At 35.1% G+C, this 21,391-nt stretch overlaps 1 protein-coding gene across 7 annotated transcripts in view; it reads right to left on the reverse strand.

Annotated features, from left to right (window-relative positions):
• Window positions 1-1,927: 1,927 nt before the first annotated feature.
• Window positions 1,928-21,391, reverse strand: part of AGL (amylo-alpha-1, 6-glucosidase, 4-alpha-glucanotransferase) — a 36,368-nt gene continuing 16,904 nt past the window's right edge. For 4 of the 7 annotated variants that reach the window (XM_026057676.1, XM_026057674.1, XM_026057675.1 and 1 more), the window contains 17 exons: window positions 20,776-20,900; window positions 20,568-20,680; window positions 20,278-20,412; window positions 19,629-19,759; window positions 18,872-19,008; window positions 17,326-17,459; window positions 16,173-16,348; window positions 14,330-14,432; window positions 13,243-13,468; window positions 12,665-12,776; window positions 12,151-12,286; window positions 10,137-10,249; window positions 8,563-8,774; window positions 7,824-7,921; window positions 7,171-7,258; window positions 6,944-7,077; window positions 1,928-5,075 (listed from right to left, as the gene is read on the reverse strand). In XM_026057676.1, coding sequence (XP_025913461.1) covers window positions 4,958-5,075; window positions 6,944-7,077; window positions 7,171-7,258; window positions 7,824-7,921; window positions 8,563-8,774; window positions 10,137-10,249; window positions 12,151-12,286; window positions 12,665-12,776; window positions 13,243-13,468; window positions 14,330-14,432; window positions 16,173-16,348; window positions 17,326-17,459; window positions 18,872-19,008; window positions 19,629-19,759; window positions 20,278-20,412; window positions 20,568-20,680; window positions 20,776-20,900 — 2,291 coding nt within the window. In that variant the 3' untranslated portion in view covers window positions 1,928-4,957. Of the gene's footprint in view, window positions 5,076-6,943; window positions 7,078-7,170; window positions 7,259-7,823; window positions 7,922-8,562; window positions 8,775-10,136; window positions 10,250-10,298; window positions 11,303-12,150; window positions 12,287-12,664; window positions 12,777-13,242; window positions 13,469-14,329; window positions 14,433-16,172; window positions 16,349-17,325; window positions 17,460-18,871; window positions 19,009-19,628; window positions 19,760-20,277; window positions 20,413-20,567; window positions 20,681-20,775; window positions 20,901-21,391 lie in introns of those variants that run through there. The other 3 variants (XR_003252166.1, XR_003252165.1, XM_026057677.1) reach the window with 3 other exon arrangements.

The following is a 21,391-nucleotide window of genomic DNA, read 5'->3' on the forward strand; positions in this document are numbered from 1 at the left end:
GGCCCGGGCTCGCACGCAGCGCCGGGAGGCCGCCTCCGCACGCGGCTCGCCGCCATGGCGCCGCTCCTTGGGCTCCCCCTCGGCGCGGAGTCGGGAAACCGCGCCGGTCCCCGGCGGCCTCGGCCCCGGGCAGGGCGGGGAGTCGGGCCCGGAGCGGAGAAGAGGGGCCGCTTTCCAGCGCCGCCTTCAACCAGAAGCGACTTAGACGGATCTGAAAATTTCCGACTGAAGATGTTTCCCAAACTGGTATTTTCAAACCGAATAGGAGTTTTCAGTGGAAACCTGCCTAGTTACCACATTTCATCCGCTTTTGTCAGCCAACTTTTTGACTTGATGGGGGGTCCAGACGGTTGGCAGCGCTCAGGCTGGCAGCTCCCCCCCTCCTCGGCAGCTTGGAAACGATCCAGAAGGTTCAGCGAAATGTCATCGCAGCATTTCCTTAACCATTTTTTTAGAGGTCATCTAGTTTAAAAATATTGCACACCATGATAACATGAATGACTTTCTTAAAGAAATAGAGGATTCAATATGCTTCAAAATGCTTCAATAGAGGATTTAATTTTTTAAAAAAATATATGATGAAATAGGACAGTTCTAATAAAGATGTGCTAACACTCTATGTGTCACAAAATCACCTTGTGGTATGAAGCTTTATTTTTAGGAAGCAATGCAGAAAAAACTAAATCTGTTCTCCGTAGCACAAAGTAGTGAACTGTAATTAATGGCAATGTAAGGCTTACCTGTAAAACATTCTCTCTTCATATAAAAAAAGAGTTCAAAACCACGAAGGTTCTGCTGTTATCAGAACAGTTTCTATGCCGAGTAAGTAATAGATTAACTTGTAAAGTTTACCTGAAACCTAAGTTTTATYGTCTCACAAGCAATGAGGGCACCTATGAATGGTACTTCAGGCTAAAAGGACTTAATTTCTTCCTGTCTGGGCTAGCACAGTCCACCGTGTATTATTCCGTTTCTCATCTACCAACCGTAAACTGTAAGGCAGTTACAAACTGCACAGGGGCAACGTTTAAACCAGAATTGAGCCATCAGGAAACAACAAATAAATGGAAAATAATAAGCAAATAGCTCATTACCTCCCTCAGACAGCTAATTATTAGAAGAAAAAATCATCTTTGTTCACAGAACTAGCAGACAAGTTCACTGTAACTTGGAAATAGGACCACGATGGGGCAGCAAAAATAGAACCTAATACACAAAAAGGAGAGAGACAGGCGCCTCTCTGGCAGGATGCAGCAGCGGACTCAGCACTCTTCTACCTCCACATTGCCTAAACATTTTCTGAGCAAGGAGAAAAATGGAAGTTCTAAAAAACTCAAGGCCTCTCCCTTTACCCACAGAAGCCTTTCCTGAATGGCCCAAGGAAGGCAAATATGCAGACGACAGGGAGGATCTTGGTAAATCTGAGAGAAAGGTAGCAAGTAGTAATGCAGCCATGGGTTGAATGCAAGATGTTTCAGTTGTTTTGAGGAAGTGAATAATGCAGCCTCTATGCAGAGATGGAATTAAAGATAGCACAAATTCACACCTTCCTCACTGCAATGAAAGGAAGTAATTTATTCCCCCCCCCCCCCTTGAGATTGCATGCAGAAAGTTACTTAACAGAAGTGTGGCAGCTGTTAGGACTGCTGACTTCCTTGGGGATTTGTAACACCATGATATAAAATGAGAACCACAAAATAAATTTATGGTGGAAGGGACATCTGGAGCTCTTCTGGTTTGAGACAGCTGACATTAGCTCATGATTACGTAGTATTTTTAAGAGCTGATTATTGTTGGCAATACTTGTTAGTATTTGACCTAAGAAGTTCATGAGCTGCTAAGGTGTGTAAAACTGCAAAACCCAAGCAAGCATCATCCTTTATGTAACATTTGGCTTTTCTTTAAGCTACAATGAAAAAAGCTCAACTCTTACTGAATAAAATAATTTTATTTTGTGCAGCTCAGAAATAAATGAAGAATGATGTTTCTAAAATCAGTAGTTGCTGTGCTAGACAGACACGTGTAAAATTCAAGTATGCAAGTCTTTCCATTTTACATTACAACATGCAGTGCTAGAGTAATACATTATTTTATTTGTATTCTCAAGTTAATAATCTCTGAATAAATAAGTTATTTACTTAATAAAAACAGTGGTAACAGTTAAAATCTATTTCACCTGAGGAAAAAAAAAAGTCTTGATTGCATGCAGGTTAATAAACACCAAGTAGTACACAGTGGATCCACAGTTCTTTGGTTTACTTACAAAAATATTTTACTGATTATGTTACTGTAATTCTTTGAGTGTGTAATATAAATGATAGTAATGAATGAAAATACAATTCAGGACCAAAGTTTCAAAAGGTAGTCAGCTATTTTTAGGGGATTATGACAGGTACAGAGTTTAACTAGATGAATATCAGCTTGTAAAATGTTAGATTTAACACTGCTTTCCTCCCTCTTTGTTTCTAAATTGTACAGCTTGACTAGAAGTATTGAATAGGTTTGTGATTAAGAAAAAAAACCCGTAACAGTTGTAACCTCAAATCTTACTTTTGTTGCTAGTCAACCCAGCATTTATCTGTCACTAAAACTGTGCAGCTAATCAGTGCAGAAGCAACGTTATAAATGTGCATGTTTAAAAATTTCATAACATGCATTTATGTAAACACATGTGATTCCTCTTTTGAAGAGTTATTAAGTTAGAAAAATAAACAGTGGCAAATATGCACTCTGCATCAATTGTGCAGTTTCCAAAGCTTTCAAAAGTTATCCATGATAAAGTGGGGAGATTTTAATGAATAATTTGTCCCAGATATTTTTCAACAATGAAAGTGTGTTATTGCCAGTGTATATAAGTTGACATCTTGTGGAAATCTTTTTCAATGGTCATAGTTCTTTGACTCCACTTTTAATTAAAAATATTTTCATCAAACAAATAAGAACAATTTTTTCTACCATATTCTTCCCAATTTCTAAAGCACATTAGCAATAAAATGTACCTTGAAACAGTAAACTAGAAATAACTGTCTAGGAAAACAGTCAATAACTAGTGATATAGTGGGACATAAACCTCAATATCATTAACAAGAATTTGGGAAAGTTCAGTTCATTTATTTTAAAAGCACAAAAAGCATATATATATATATATATATATATATATATAATATATATAATCTGCTGCTGACATTTCGGTAAAGTTTTTGATCAAATGACATCTCTCATTCATTCCACCAAGAAAGCAAGCAAGTTTCCCAAGCCATCTACTATAGCAGCTCAAAACTTGAGGTGAAATATGCACTATCCTTAACTGTAACTTTTAAGTGTTGAACACTTCAGCAACAGAGTTCAAACACTTAAGTTTATTATTAACCTTTCAAATAAATAGTGTGTTGCCACTTCTTGCAGTTCTTCTATCTTCAGTCTATTAACTTGCCCACCAAAACACATTTCCCTGAATAAGATAGCACACTTGCACTGCACTTTAAACAGGGTAAAGAAATTTTAAAATATAGATTTAATAAAATATACACAGGCTGTAATTATAACAAACTAATAACATGTAGGCCAGGTTTTTATTTTCAGTGTATGTCGTTTATCATTAAGAAATGCACATCAGTTCTGCTTCTCCCCTGCTGTGATGCTGAAAATGTTATTTTTCAGCCTTGCTTTCTTCCTATTTATTGCTCTAAGATGTAAGATTCATATGGATAGAGTTGGGAATTACAAATGCATTCCCACCAACTACCCTTCAGCTTGGGAACACTGAATTGAGGTCAGATAAGGGCATATATGTATCTAAATATTAAAGAACATACATATTTTACCTAAATGCCATTCCCAATGAACTACACAGATTTTAGCATCTAAGTTCAGAAGCCTAGAAACCTCATCTTCTCTTCTCTGTGGAGGTAAGTGAATTCCTTTTCCCACTGAAGTTAAGAGAATTATTTCCACCTGCTTCAACAGAGCCAGGATTTTACTATGGATAAAGGGCTGAGGTGACCATGTGTCTGATGCATTAACTGAAGTTAAGCCAAGAACACTGGCTTCTGGACCTTTGACTTCCCCTAATATATATGCTGCGCATTGTATGCACATGTGCATGTTTCTTCTGATTTCCTCATGGTAAAAAAACAGATGTAAATGAAGAAATAAATTGACTGCATGGTCCACAACATTTAAATAAATTTATAAATGGATGAGCCCGGGATATTACCATATCATTGCTCAAGAGTTATAACTCCCAAAGTAATTTAAAGTTCTTGAAAATTTTATGTACGACTTTGTAAGGTTAGTTTATTACTGTATTCTTAAACTTTATTTTTGTGGTTACTTAATGCAGTGTTCAACTGAATGCATACAAAGAACCCCCCTCCCAATACAGTTCAACAACAAACATATTCCACCTTCATCAGTCTATGGTGCAGTAGCACAAAGCACACTAAAATCACAGATCTRTAGGTTAGTCTACTCACCTTTAAGCATGCGTGTGCAAAATATCACTTTATTTTTGAAGAGACAAAGGAAAAAACATCACCAGTGATAGCTTGAAAAAGCTGTTTTTCATATTTTTAGTCTAGGAAACAACCATCCCACTTTGTTACATGTAAGATTTTAATTTGGAAACTCTTAAAAAAAAAAAGAAAAAGAAAAAGAAAAGAGCTACTTAAAATAAGCTTGTGCATATTCCTAAAATTGCTCTTTTCTAAAAGTTTCTGCATGAAGTGTGCACTGCAGCTAATTTTGTCATGGCCAGATTAAAACAACCCACAAAATCAAAAAAATGCACAGGCATAGTGCATAGGAGCTGCTGGCATTCAGCACCTTTGAAAGTTAGGACACAGCTTAAGTGATAGTGCAGAACAGGACACTTCCATTGCAGTGTGAGCCAAGTGTTCATTTATGCCCCATTATGAGAAGACTGCCCAAGTTTCACGAAAGCAATCGAAAGCAGCTTCTACAAGTCATGAAGGACTTCAAGGATCACGGCAATAGACCAGGCCTGACTTTCACAGCTAAAAGGACAATACTGGCCGTTTTCATTGGTCAGTTCTGGAAGCCCCTTCCAGGATGATCTGATTAAAGAAAAACAAAATACTGTTGTTAGATTACACACTGAAATTAAAAGAACATTTTATTATAAAACCTTTCAGATGATGATTTCAGTAAGAAGCTGAACACTGCGACTAAAAAGCTTTTTTCCCTACAGACACAATATGGTATGCAGTAATTGAGTTCCGATTCCAATTTTTGCAGCAGCTGGGAATTGTAGTTATTTGCGTGGATATCTCTCCTTCAGAGTGGACTCTTTGGTACTATTAACATATAAGCTTGTGCTACACCCTTTTCACAACTGGAATGTTCTTCCTGTCTCCCACTCATCGTTTTGCAGCTGGGAGAACCTGTGATCTTTGCAATAACTGGTATTTCAACTATGCTTGAAACTTGGCAATAATGCTAAAAAGTTAATTAGGTTGGAAGATTCTGATTGTATAAACCTTTTTCCTCCATAGGGGAAAAAACAAAACAATATAATTATAGAAATACTTATAAATTCTTATAAATGGATTCTTTGTAAAAACTTGTAAATTCTGTACACAAATGAAATAAAGACAGAGTAGAAGTAAACTACTTAAGTAGTAAAATAGAAAAAAAACAAAAATAACCCAATAATGTTAATAAAGTTATTTGGTAGTACTAAATCATGGATGGATATTTTACAGTATTTACTTCAACCAGCTGGGAAATACCTTGTGTACCATTGTATTAAGAAATTATAGCTGAATATTCAATTAAACATTGTAAAACATGTAACCAACAATCATATGCTATAGGCATACAGGATTCTTGTCATGACTGCTGCTTTTAACTCATGATGCCTTATGACCATATATTCAAGTTGTTTAATGATAAGTACAGTATCAGTTTGTAAATATATTTCAAGCAAGATTAAAAAAATCTGAAAATCCAAAAGAAATGCTGAGTGTTTTTACTCAATGTAAAATATAGTTCAGGAAAACAAGGTAAAAGACCAATAACAAAGAAACCAGCTCTATCAAGTTTCACCGCTACTATTTCTTGCTTTTACATAATCAGCTTATTTTTTTGGATGAGTTGCTGGGCAAGACAATGAGCTGTTTGAAAAAAAATCTCTTTTCCTCCTCATATGGTTAGACAAACCCTTCTGTCATGTCTAGTCCTACCGAAATCACCCGAGTTACTCATATAGGTACAAATAAATGCATGCATGAACTTCAAATATGAAGTACTGGGTTCAGTGTTTGTAGAACAGAGTATATGGAAGAGGTGTCAAGGGGAATATCTTTGTTTTGTTGCAGAAATCCTTGAGAATGAAAAATACAATAGAGGGAAAATAGAGGGAAAAAATGTGTTTTAAAAGGGAGAAATCAAAATGCAAAGGAACATTTAAGAAGGACCAAAATTGCTATAGCAAGTTCCTCTGTCTTGTTAGCGTAATAAGAATATTAAGAATCTGAAATAGTCATACTAATTTGCTCATTTATAACGTGAAATCCTACAATATTTTGCATAAGCTTATCTATCACAGTTTTAACCTGTCACTACTAGCCCTTTCACTATTTGCTTTGCAGGTTGTTTTAAAAGTCAAAATGTTTCAAAAATACACATAACACTTTTTCCTGACAGTCATTTTTCTGTAGGAAACTAGACTCCTAATTTTTATATAAATTTTATTTCCCTCAGACTTCACAAGGGTAAATATTACTAATTTAAAATCTGAAAAATACTAGATCTTAGCAGTACTCAAAAGCATGAGATCTGCAATAGCCCATTCAGTGGTGAACTCTGTATGTAGAAAGCGGATGATATTTATATTACAGATCTGTACTTTTTACATGCAGTTGTATACTGGATACCACTAACTTGAATGAATATTTTGAATGCATGTTAGTTGGTGTCCTACCTTTCAAGATGAACATAGTGGCGAGAAAGAACATTTTTAATCAAAAGTACAGTTTTTGCATAAATCTCTGGACCAATCAACTTTGAGAAGTACAGTTTGGCACGAAGAAAGTATCCAATAGGCCACAGCCATTCCTAAGCAAAGAATGATAAGAGATGATTATTATAGCTGTCAGTTTGAAAAAGTGACAACATTTTTTTTCTGAGATGGAAGAAACAGACTCTTACAGGTCCTTGGTGATAATTAAAACCTTTGGCTACATTATAGTTGTCATTGTCAAGAGCATTGTCATATATCCCACAGTAAACCATATCACTGCAAGAAAAAAAAAAAAAGTAGAGCATTAAGACAAATTGCACAAATATCTGAAAGCAGAAATGAGTCAAAAATTTGTCATAATTATGGCATTTACATTTTATGATGGTTACTTTATGCAAGTCAATCAAGTTCTTCATTTTACATGACAACAGATTTCCAAATACCATAATAATAATAAACTAGTGGAAAAATGGTCAATATCTTGGAATGACTTGTATTCATAATTTTGTCTTCCTTTTATTCAAACTGTAATGATGCACGCTATTTCATATATATGAGAATGTATCAAACTCAAATTCAACATCTTTTATAATACCAAATTTGACATGCTTGCTATGTGGCATCCAAGAACACCTAGTGATGTCTACATAAGTAAAATCAATTTAATGGACTTTTAGAAAAGCAAAATATTTTGTCCTGAAGTATTTATTACAGCCTTATTTCACAGGCATATGTAAGAACTTTTTTTTAAAAAAAAAGCAGCAGACTGTCACCACCCATCAAATAATTTCTATTGTCTGGTTTTGTGATTAACACTTGTTCTTACATCTACTCTACTTACTCTGGGTCTAAAGTTTTCATGCCTAATGGACCAAGTAGTTTTTCCTCTGCTATCTGCAGAGCTTTCCAAGCTTTCTGAGGTGTGAACAGCTCAGGGGCCTAATAAAATAATTGAGATTTAATCAGTAAATGCTGTGCATGTGCAAACATAAGACTGCTTATATGAATGTTAAAAAAAAAGACCCCCCCAAAAGCGTAACTATTGTATTACTGAGTCAAAATACAGTTATATATTTTATATTGCTTTTCTAGAACACACGAGCCAGAGTAAGCAAGAAGATAGCAGATGGTTACTGTGAGAGGTTTTTGGGTTTTTTTTTTTTTTGAGTCATCATCTTTGTCAAGTATATTTAATATCTTTATGAAGCCCCATAAAGAGGGGAAAAACAAACAAACAAACCACACAAACCTAAAATACCCCATGCTTTTTTAGCTTATCTGAGGGAACCACCCCCCCCCCCCAACCTAACCTTAAAACACATTAAAAACACTGCACACTTATCCTAGTGGTACATTAGACTGCAGTCGCATATAGGCAAGTCCTATCAGGGGCTGTATTTTTAGGGGATGTTCTAAGAGGGATCAATACTGAAAGTATGCAGAGATGGGGGAAAGAAAAAAAAAAAGCTTCAAAAAGTTATTTTAAGCAATGAGTCTTCCCTGATCTAATGCCATGCAAATATACGTTTAAATCAATAACAAAGAAAATACTTTGAAGTGCATTTTTTCCTCTCACTTACCACAACCATCGCTATTGTAAAATTTGGCCTGAGTTGGTAATCGCACCATGGACTTGAAGCTCCATAGCTGTCTTTGTAAATTCCACGTTTGTGAACGAGTTTTGGATGTTTTTCATTAGGATCTGCTGGGTTCTCAGAGACAAAGAACAACCTTTCAAAGTGTCCTTGAATTTTTCTGTTCCACTCATCATATGTGATAGTCTCCTCCTTGCCTGCAATATATTACATACAGGTTTTATTTTCAGAAACAGTCACAGTGGTAGCAACAGAGGTATGCTTATGCCCAGTCTTACCATTTTGCCTAATTTTAATTGTACTTAAGTGATTCCTCACACAATGAAGGCCACAGTAGCATTACAAAAAGTCATTATTTACAAGTTGATAGACAAACAGATAGACAGCAAAATACTTTTATATAAAAGAACCAAAATAGTTTAGTATGTGAAATTAAAAAAAAGTATTATTTATCTTACTACCACCACGGTTTACCAAAATTAGCAATGCCATTAGCAAAGGAGAATTGTATGTTTATTTCAGAAGAACTGGAATTTGTCTAAATTTCTTTAGAAGGTTTTAGTGGAATTGTGCTAGGGATAGCCTCCTGAATAAGCTGTGCATACATCTTAGATAAGCAATGATATTATGAAAGAACCATTAGTTTTGTATTAAGCAGGTAAAAGAGTATTACTTGCTTTTCCTCAACAAATAAACCACAACTGGAATACAGCAAAAAAGGACAATACTACCAAAATTTAAAAGTGGTAGGCAAAAAAAAAATAAAAATAAAATTAAAAAAAATTTCTAGGAACTAACACTAAGAATATTATTAACAGACAAAGCATAGATTGTGAATAGAAATTAAGGCCAATTTTAAAATAGAATAATTGGTACATGAACGAAATTTAAACTCAATTGCATGAGGTTAATGACAGTAGGGAGTGTACAAACATCCAAATAAAGTCTAAAAATGTTGCTTATGATTCTGGAACAACAGACTGAAGCAAAGTCATAAACATTATTTCTACATCTATAGATTATAGAATTGCTGGGTTCTGAGTTGTCTTACTCTAGCCATAGATTTTAGGAAATCCTGAAATAAGAAATAACTTAATGATCTAAGGACTTGTACTGTCTAGGACAGATATGAAGAAGCCTTACATTTGCATTTTCTAAAACTGAATAAAAAGAATCATTAAGTTGTTTCCTAATATTACCTTTACTAAACAGCAAAATGGCTTCACACAGCATATATATTCACTCCTGCACTGTAAGTGTAATCCTACCACTGACATCCATTTGAGAAGTGGTATTTAGGCTCCCAAATTCTTTTGTGAATACAGAACTCAGTATGGAATAAAGCATTTGAAATAGTCCCAAGACAATATTGACTCTGAAAAATTTCTTTTTGTAATGAAAGATTTTAATCATACAGGATATTCCCTTAAGTTTTTCTTCTCTTCCCCTAAACCTTTTTGAGTGGTTCGATAATCATCAGTGATGTTATATGGCCAGTATTTCACTGTTTCAGTTATTTTCATACTCTGATTATACAGTTATGAGATGTGCCTGTTTACCGTGTCTTTTTATGGTGACTCCAGGGTATGGAAACACATTTTTCTTAAATAAATCCTGCAACCAGTGAACAGTTGACTTGCACAGACCAACAATTTCCACAGCAGAGCCATCTCTAGAATAATAATCACAAAAAAAGCCCAAGAATTATTTTAGGAAGGCTATTAAAATTACAGATTTTTTTTTTCTCAGATACCAGTGTATTTAGAAACTGTATTTTTCCCACTGTTTATTGCAGCCCACACCATAACTGATTAGAGAAAGTTAACTATTTATCTGAAAATTTTATAGCAGGTCTATTAAGTATTTGGCACATGCATTCCCACGTGTTCTCCAGGCATTTTCCACTGCATGAGAACATTATTTCCATCATACAGAATGTTAAAAAATAATAATAATAATAATAATAATCACGTTTTCCTTGCTTGTAATAAAACTTTGCCAAGAATCTGAAACCTAAACTGACTTCTATTACTAAATAAGGGTCACCAGTCATCCACAGCATCATTATCCACTTTCAATTTTCTCCTACTAGCTTTGAATACATATTCAATGAAGGAAGCAAAAGTGGAAAAAAAAGTGGAATCAGGAAGATAAACAAGCTATCCAATATGATAATCTAAACAGAAAAAAATAATTCAAATGCAACCCCTTTTACTATAGCCACAATCTACTGATGATCTAAATGCTGAAAACTGTTCTGTGAAAATGAGCAGAGTAGATCCTTGTAGCAAAAATTTTATGGAGTAATCAAGTAAATAAAATGAAGACAAATCCTAAGTGATCTGGAAGACTGAAAAGACATTGAAGTCTGCTTGCCAAGAACTTTATTAATAAACACCACAAAGAGAAGCATTGGAGACATACTGATAATTGGCAAAACTGCCTCAAGAGCTCTTATTTTCACTACAATGCTGTCACTGTGAAGAACTGTTTGCTTGAGGAAAAGTGGTACCTCACTACCTTTATGGAAAAGAACAACGACAGTTTACTGCCTGTAGTCCAGGCTGAAAGTTTACAATCACACAAGCAAAATCAGACGTCGAGACTATCAGCACAGGAATCACATGCCTCTGTTTAATCACATTCACTGACCTGCTTTGAATCAGTCTGAGTGGACTTGTAACTGGTTCCAGAAGCATATTTTGCTGCCTCACTATTTCTCCTCCTATTATACAGATTTTTCTTTAATGTAAGTTGAAAAATCAAGGGCTCGTTTTACTAAAGAACACCTGAAATCAATGTGGCAGAATCTGCTGGGCACAGGAGTTGATTTTTGGATACTTACCCACATAAGTATCTTTCACATAAACTTCATATTGTATCAATTGAATTCTGAATTGAATTTTATTGCATGTTAAAGTATACTTATTTTTCTCTAGTATCATCGAAGCTTAGCCTCTTTAGGGCAGGTCTCGTGACCCCTCTTGGTTCCCAATTAAAATGTCCCACAGTCAAACAAGATGTATTTTCACTCTCAGCTAGCAATTGATTTGAAACTGATGCTCAAGCTCAAGCCAGAATATGTGCAGCAGTTTGCTGGCATGCAGTAAAGAGCTTATTTTTAAAATGCTTAATCTTGACTTTAATCTTAAATAGATGTTGTAGATACTTTTGAATTCTAAGTAGGAAATATTTGAACTACACAACAATTATCAATAGACATCTGCTATAACAACTTATTCATAGTCATTTCCCTGTAATCTAGTACTGCAAATACACAATTTTTCTAAGTTATGTTTCACTACGTGGATTCAAAAGTTGATTCTGCATACAGAGCTAAATCCATGTCAAAAGCTGAGTTTTTTTTCCCCAACACATTTTTTCTTCAGATGAGCAATAACCAGAAAGTTGAAATTAACCTTTTAGTAGTCAAATGGATTGCAGAATTATTTAGCACATCTGAGAGAACATCTCTCATATGTGTTAAGGGAGGGCATAATAATTCTGCAGAAGAATTTCAGGGGGGAAAAAAAATAAAATAAAATCAACCCCACAAAAGCTTAGATTTTGTACCTCGGAGTAGCAGGTATTCCTCTGTTACGAGCTCTGTCACTCTCTCCCATTTTATCCATCCAGGTGCCACAGTTGAACCGGTTCCCTCCAAAGACAAAGCCAGTTGCATGGTCAACACCTGCAGTTACATTAAAACCTGCCAAGCAAGAATATCACATGTGAAGTCCACATGTTAAACAAAACAAAACAACCCCCCCTCCCCAAAACTCCCACAGAAACCAACCCAAATCTCCTGACTAAAGAAAAAAAAAAAACCCCACAAGAGATCTAAGGTGGGTTTCTAAATGCAGCTGTACTTTTTGAGTGAGTTGTAATTTAAAGATGACTTGTTCTACAGCATATAAACAATTGCTGAAGCCAAACAATTAATACATTAAGTGTATTTACAGTAATATTGCTCAAGTAGCATTAGACATGCAATTAATTAAAAAAAATCAACAGCTGAAGAAAATAAAATACAAAATAGTGTCTTCATCTTTTGAAATCCATATCCAATGTTCTATTTATTTGTTACCTTCATCTCTCATGTTTTGATCTATCTGTGGACCAGCATTCCTTTCTCTGAAGTTTATGCCTTCCACGTGTCGTTGCATTGCTTCCTGTATTACTTCATAAAGTGGCTGATCCTAGATTGATTGCATGATATGGGTGATACGGGAAAGGCACGATGAAAAATAAGCAGAAAGGCTCTATCAAATGCGCAAATAGAAGCAATTCTTAAACTTTAGTTTATGTTACTTCAAAAGAAAAGCATCTAGCATTTTGGTAGCGTCTCTGTCAACTGCAAAGGGATACATTTTATGCGAATTTTTAATATACACATTTTTCTCAAGACAAAAGCAAAGCAAAATTTTAGAAGAAAAGTTGATGCTAATTTTCCTTCTTCATCCCTAATCCCCCCCAATTCTCACATGTCTAATAAAGTGATGCAGACATAATGAGAAGTGCCTGAAATACAAAATTCTTACTCTGTAATCAACTTTCACCATAAACAACACATAGCAACAGGTTCTTGTTGCTATAAACATTACATTCTTCTATGAAAAACTTATAGTTGTGTTAAAGGCTTTTTAAATCTTAAGTCATCTTTACCATAGTGCCTGCAGGCTGAGGAGAAGAGTCATCTCTTGGATACATCCTAGACACAGGACACCTGAGAATGTCTAATCCATTTGGAACAATTTTACAATAATCCTGGATACACTGAAGCCACCACCATACAGCATCACGACAGTTGAACCTGGCATGTGTTCCCTGGCCAAGCAGATTGGGAATGAGACCATGCCTTAAAGTCCCAGCAAATGCTAAAATTATGTTTCTAGAATGAAAGAAAAAAAATGGTCTTGATTAAGTTACAAGGCCATTATTGTCCCAAATAAGTACAAAGTATACAAATATATTTTAATAGCAAGGTAAGTCAAGGGGACAAATAGAATCTTAATTACAGATGTGATTTGCTGTTGAAAGCTACAAATTACTTTGTTTAGCATGAACTATGTTTACAATAAAAATGCATCTATTATCCCCCCAAAACCTGCAACTTTAATACATTTAAATCAGTTTGTTTCACAAAAGGTGCAACATCTGCTAATATGGAAAAGGTACTTTGCTTTTTCATAGGCTGTGATGTAGATCTAACCCAACTCACTTTTGTGTTTGTATCTTGTGGAGAACTCCATCCAAATTAAAGGATTAATGGAACTATCAAGTCAAGAAACCTGGCTCATATTTTATTTGCTCATTTATCAGATTAAACATTTACATATCCAGATATCAGATTATAACAATCTACAGTTAGCTGAGCTCTAGTACTTACAGACAAATACTAGCAGTCATCAAAATCCCAGGATATACATGCAATCTTGCCTTTCTGAATTAAAATGGAATACTACTTATACTTCAAATTCATATAGCAATAATTTCAAAGTTATTGCTCAGCAACAATGATGCAAGTACACATGAAGCACATCAGTTTGTGTAAGGACAAGCAGTGGTATTACAGGCATTTAAGCTACCTTATCTATACAGAACTGGAGCATCAGTTTCACATCAGTACTAAGAAAACACTTGTTTGCAACAGCTTGCATTTCCTTGCAGATTTTGGCAGTATCCCCTTTTCCTAACTACATCAATACCTGCAGAACAATTTCCAACAATATTAAGAGTCAGTCAATCTTACCTTGCTTCTAGATAACGTCCAGTAATTAACATTAGACCTCTCAGTGCAATAAAGGTATCCCTTCCCCAAGAGCGAAAAATTCCAGAAGAAAAGTGAGGTAAACCTAAAAAGAAATGTCACTGTCCATCTCATTTATTAGTATGGCCAAATTCTCCAAATACACTTGTAGGTACAAACCAGATGGAGAAAATTATATATAGTCACATAGATTACTTTTATTATTTCTTATTATAACAGACTGTTTTCTAGATAAAATTCTTGATAAGAAATGAAATAAAACTCCACATATTTAGAACAATTATCTATATAAAACTTCAAAATCATGCAACCAGATTTCTCTTAAAAACAGTCATATTTTCTTTTTTTGGTTTTTTTTTGATTAAAGTATGTTGTAACCAAATGCCACCCCTCTAATAATAAAAAGGACTAGAACTAAGACAAGATGTATTACAGTTTTTTGGCAAGAGTTCACGTACTAGAGCTGTGCCATCTCAGTAGCACAGAAGGGATAAAACTGGACAGCTATAAGTTTCTTCAAACTAATAATATTCTCAGCCACTATAAAGGGAATCCTCCTCCTCTTTTCCAGCAGCTTTCAAGAACAACTACATTTTAATAGAAACATTATAACTTGTAATTGCTAGAACGATTCTGACTGTTAAAGCATAGTAATTGCTACAGTAAAGTCCATCCTTGGCTTTTCCTCCATTTATTAAACTTTTTCTATCTAAAAACAAACAAAAAATTCTACATGGTAGTTTAAAAACAGCCTGTCATGCATACTTGCTAGAACAAAATTGTAACTTCTATCACCTACGAATCCGTCCAAAGTATTCACGGAATAACAATCCATGTAAGAGTTAAAAATCTCAGACAACTAGTGAGTATGTGAAGGGAATATTAAACCCAAACCCTTTAATTTAGTTAACCTCTATGCTTGATTTAAGTGAACAATGCTCATTCTGGGCTTCTTGGCAACAGTAAAATAAGCAAATGAAATGTTACTAAAGAACAGAAACCACAAGCAGTAAAATTCCATGAGGGAAAGACAGACAGCAAAAAGAAAAAGGCCATAACAAGAACAAGACAGAGGCCCTAGAATCTGTGCATGCCAGGAGTTTCTATAGTTTCAGAAAAGGAATGGGCCAACTTACAGGGGGAAAAAAAAATCCATTCTAAGATACTAAACACAGAAGATAATGCTTTTGGCACAGGCAAGCCCCCAGTTCAGAGACTGCCAGAAGCTGGCAGAACATTTAGAGGAATAATCACCGTCTGCTGACCCTGCTTTCACACTCTTTCGTAAGCATCCACTGGTGGCCCCTTTTGGAGATCAGAGGATATTCTGGTTTGCTATCAGTAGTTCCTACATTTTTCTGAAAACTTATAAATAATAATTTCACAGTTGTACTCCATTAGAATTCAATTCTTTAATTCATATCTAAAGTTGATAAAGGAAAATCTATTTTGGGAAGTACATGCATCAACTAAATCATACAGAAAGAGAGAGAATATGGACCTCCATATAGGATAGAATTGGATGTTCTGAAAAATATCTCTACATAAAATGTTTATAAGCCTTTCTTCAAGAACAATAGCAAAAAGGTTGTCCCCAGGAAGCATTACTAGACAAAACCTCCACATTTTTCAAACGGACAAGCCTTTACCCTAAATACAAGTTAAACACAGGGGAGGAATGAAGAGAACTGCTACCTATATTTTATACATGGTTGCTGACACTTAGGTTCCAGGCACAACAAACACGATTTTAATAGTTATTGAAAACAGTTTAAATGTTTTGTAAGACTTATTTATTTATATATTTAACATTGTCCTCACTTACCAGCTGCCAAGGAAACACAGCACTGTTCTTTCTCATTTGTAATCTCATTCAGCCTCCAGGGAACATCATGTAAGGAAGGCGACAGGTCTGGCAGGCAGGAATACTTTCCTATCCCACACATCTGGACTGAACCCAGCGAAAGGTGTTTAACAAATGTTGATCCATTCTGCACAAAGCTGTAATTCAATGTAATTATATTAAAATAACATTGCATTCAGCAACAGTCTTTAAAATGGACTCTTTCATTCACATATGACTTTTACAAATTTTATAATAAATATAACAAACTAACAAAATTAGTTAGTATTAGTATTATGCATTAAGTAACTTTGTACACAGGCTTCAATTTGAAAGTCACTCTTAAATTTTTTTCAGAAATGGCTGCCCAAAGTTATGCCTTAAACTTTAAGTTATTAATGCCAATGGAAGTGTCGGCTGTCCAATACTTCACTGGAAAAGGGTAAGGAAATTAGTCTACTTTGATATCTACACACAGATCTGAAGATTCACCTCCAAACATTTCCCCCCCCCCCCCCACAAAATAGACTACTTTCCACATGATATCACAGTCATACCAAACTCTTGGCCCATTTTGACATCTCTACTTTTACAAAACAATGCCAGCCTGTTTAGAAAGTTCATAACTAGAATAAAACCTTCATTAAACCAATCTCCCTTCCCTCTCCAAGAAACAAAGCAGAAATGGGCATTGAAGATTAAAGAAAGGCTTTCACGAATTAAGCAAAGTGCTCAGTTAATGAAGGATATTTAACTGTGTTAAAGAAATGTTGAACAGAGCATCGGAATCAAGTACAATCCAGTATTCCTCTGCCACCAGGCTTTAAGGAAGCACTTGCACTAAAACTGTAGGAAGAGTGTCTCCTAAGCCCAGCAGATGAATGCTGGCTTGAGGTTTCATCCTCCTACTGTGCACTGCCAGCAGTGGTTATAAATTCAAACCCGCAAGAGACTGAGCTCTCAACCTCCTAAAACCACTGCCATTAGAAGATGGATCTGATTTTCACTACAAATTTTACCTTTTTCCATTGGGCAACATGAATACGAAAACATTTTAAATACATTCTCCAACAGATAACATACAAAAGGTGCAACGAATACAGATATCTACAGCTCTCCACTACTACAAGCATACCTAGACATCTGATGCCATGCCACATCCAGAAGTGTTGTGTATGCACCCACTAATATGGCATCAAAGTAACATGGGATAAGGTAACGTGGAATTCTCTTTAAGTAGACAAACATGGCCTTCAACCACTTACCAACCTATTAAAATAATAATATTAGATGTTAATAACACTAGGATTCAAAAACAAGTGCACTCAGGATCCATCTAAATTTATCACAGTTTACATACATTATATGCAAATTATACAACCCAATAAGGTTGCAACTCAAAAGCTGCCATTTTGAACCAACTGCGGTAAGCAGATTTTTGATTGCTGGAAAGGACAGGACTGAAGAGAGAAAGCAAGGGATTAAAAGAACTATCACAAGGCTAAATTATGTATGGCCACTAGAGAAAACGCCTGCAGATCTGAGTCTGGGACTTGGGGTTCTGGAGCTTCACTGTTTTTGTGTCATTAGCAATTACTTGACATCTGAGAAATATTTCTCTCCTTCCATTCCAGTACTGTTATAGAAGAACATGACAACCTTCTACAAAGTCACTGCCACCAAAGATTCAAACCATGCAGATGAACACTACACAGACGACAAACAAAGCACATGTGACTATATTACATGATAACACTATATTTTTAACCTGGAAATTAAAGAGGGGAAAAAACCTATATAAAACAGCAAAATTGTAAAATTTAGCTCCATATGACTTCAGTATAGCTATTGGCACTTTGTATTTCTGCAAAACAACACAACATTGGCAGAACTCAGAAAAATACACAGACAAAATAAGTAATAACCTCTGAACAGCACTGAATCTGGAGTCTGACACAGTATCATACAGAAACTCCCTTTCTAGAGAAGCTCCTATCTTCAAAGTCAGATTCAGCATTCACTTCAGTAGGACATCCAACCAATTTACCCATTCTTCTGCTTTATATCACTACACTTCTGACTTCAGTACCAAAACAAAGTAAAAATACTACAGCCTTTTTTATTATACTCATTATATAAATGACCCAAAGCATGCCTCCATCTTGTGAACTGAAAAAAACAAAATATTTTATTGCAGAAAAAATAAAAGTGACAAAGAAACATAGGACTGTTTTGTAATGCAGGTAAAATAGGAAATCTGAATTTTGGTATTTCCTAACTTTTCAGTGCTTGATTATGCAATCTTAGTGTAAGTGTATCATAATCATGTATGCCTCAGTAGTATTCATACCCTCTTCTGGAAATACTTACCTAAAAAGTCATAACTTAATTTTTATTTGAGGGAAAGCAAGGAATAAATAGGGAAGGACCATTACAGTCCTTGATGCAACAGCTGACAATGCCCGCCCCCCCCCCCATGCCGTACACTTTTTTCACTTTCCTCTTGCTGCCTATTCTTATATAGGGCTGAGGAGAGGGAAGAAGAAAACATTAATGATTTAACTGTCTAAAGGAAATACTTTATAGATGGACTGAATTTAAGAACACAGCAGTAGTTGAAAAGGAAAAAGAAAAAAAAAGTAATTTAAAACCTCAAAGTCACCAAATATATTTTTACTCACTTCTGCACAGGCTCCCGCACGTGAAATCAGACGATTACTGACATAGTCAATCATCCAATCTCCAGATCTTAAATTATCACAAAATGGATGACCCAAATCATTCTTTGGTCTAATGTCTGCCATCACTGACATTAACCCTGAGGATACAAACCCAACTCCGCATTACAGGACACAATTATCATAAACAGCAATTGCTATTTTCAGAGTAAATAGCTATAGAGCAATAGCAGCATTAATTGGATTTAACTGTATTATTTCTCTTGAGCTGCAGAGACAGTTAGGATACAACTCACTTGCAGTTTCCTCTGAGGATGTACTGTACATTCAGGACAGTCACCAAAATCTCCCATTGTGGAGTAAGTAGCATAATGAAATTCATATGTTTGATAAATGATCGACACTTCTGAAACCTGGTAATGCGTAAGGTTTAATTAAAGTGATTTTTCACTGGAGGCACTTTTTTGTTTGTTTGTTTGTTTTCAAATTTAAATGCAAGAGCACTGCTGTTAAGATGCATGTTGAAACTTATTTTGCAGCCCAGACTATTGAAAAAGAGGGTTTCTGTTTTAGCATGTTGCCTCAATTTGATTCCTTAGGGTACAATGATTAGCATGGTTAAGCAGAAACAACATATTGTTTTTTTTAATCCCAAAAGAAGGGAACAGTGGCATAAGCCATATAACAGTACTAAGGGTTTGAGATTGAAAAACTATTTTCTTTTCCTCAACAGAAAAAAAAGGAATGCTGAGATTACTACCTTGGAGACCTGCATACTTCAGCGGTGACCAGTTTGGTATATTGTAACAACCTCCACCATCTTCTTGTTCTTCTGCCTCACACCTATATAGTACTTGATTTAGGTCAGCCAAAGTTAGTTTAGATGCAATACTGGAAAAAAGGGGGGAAAAAAGCCAAACAAACCCCAAAGCAATATTAATAGAGAAATAGAGACAGGATTTCACAAACAAGTTTAGTTTCGTATTTTAGTTAAAATAATTAAATATATACAACTTGCTCACCACTTAAGTCTTGGAAATTAAGAGTCTGACTTTCCAGCAGTTCCGAGCAATTCTGCTCAGAGGTTGAATATACAGAAATACAGATTTAAGAGATTACATACTGATCCCTAACAAACATACCCAAACACTGACAAGCACCCTATGTTGGGAAACCTACTTTAAGCAGCCATTACACAGAACCTGAACAGAGCCTGAGAATCTTCTATTAACCCCTTCTAATGTTACACTTAGAAAAAGAACATCTAAGTGTTTTTATTTACACTTCAACAATCCAGATCCATCCATAGTAATGAAAAAAATACTCTAAATTTACATACTGTTCTTTGCCTCTACTGTAGCTACGTGGTATATTCATGGTTCTACTTCAGAAACTTAAGGAATACTTACGAAGAAAATAGAGTTGTTAATATTGGTGCCGAATGATCATCAGGAAGACTTCCAGATTTAAAATGAGGACTGAACTGGATCAGATGATTGCGGAGTACACCAACAGCCTCCTGTGCCTTTGGGTCGAGACTAACTCTGAAACATGAATGCATGACTTAGAGAAAGCTAGCACCTCCAATAACTTTTCCCAAGCAAGAAATCCTATTGCTCTATTTTCAATGTTTTCAAAACAAGAAATCCTATTGCTTTATTTTAACTAAAACAACCATTTGGCAATTATTGTAACGTACCTGAACACTATTACACTTCCTGGTGTTAAATTTTCAAATTCTATTTCTTGAACGAATTCATTTGGCCCTTTTATGGCAGTTCCAGCTTGCTTTATAATTTTACTGTCTTTAATCTTAGAAAAGAAAACATATTTGTAACTGAAATTTATATGAAACATCATAAGTGATAATATATTATATCAGAGCATGGGAGAAGGAGGCTAATTACCTGGATATGTTCTCTGAGTTCCACTGTGAAATTAGGCAATCCATTTATAAAATGCTCATCTTTTTTGTAAGGACCAGCATTTCTCTCAATAGTTCTAGCCTCAAGTACTACTTCCTCAATTTTTCCTGTAAAAAGTTAAATAAATCATGTTGTAGTTGTTAAGATACTTTACATGCAAATTGATTCTTTTGAAAACATGAAACAAAATCAAAAAACAAAAACCTCACAAAATACAAGTCTCAGTTGCACAACTAAACAAAAACCAAATGCAACAAAATATGTGGAGAGGTGCTATAAACACCCCATAAACATTCATTACACATTCACCAGCTGTGTTGTATTTAAAACTGCAGTTTTGTTGTTTTGTAATAAATTACTCATGAAATTAATCATGGATTGAATTAGCACATGTCTTTTACTGATTATCAGCTCTATTAGCTTCTCTATTATCTTTTAGCAGACTCTGTATTAGACCGGCTTCCAAACTGCAGCTACAGATGTTTTCAAAGTATAAACAACTTCTGTCAATATACAAACACAATTTTCTCTATCCTTTCAATAATTTACACACTAAGGTACAAATCTTGCAGCCACTTGTGCATGTCTTAACATGTAG

Source organism: Apteryx rowi, unplaced genomic scaffold (assembly GCF_003343035.1).
Source record: "Apteryx rowi isolate R43461 unplaced genomic scaffold, aptRow1 scaffold_14, whole genome shotgun sequence".
NCBI classification, from domain to species: Eukaryota; Metazoa; Chordata; class Aves; order Apterygiformes; family Apterygidae; genus Apteryx; species Apteryx rowi.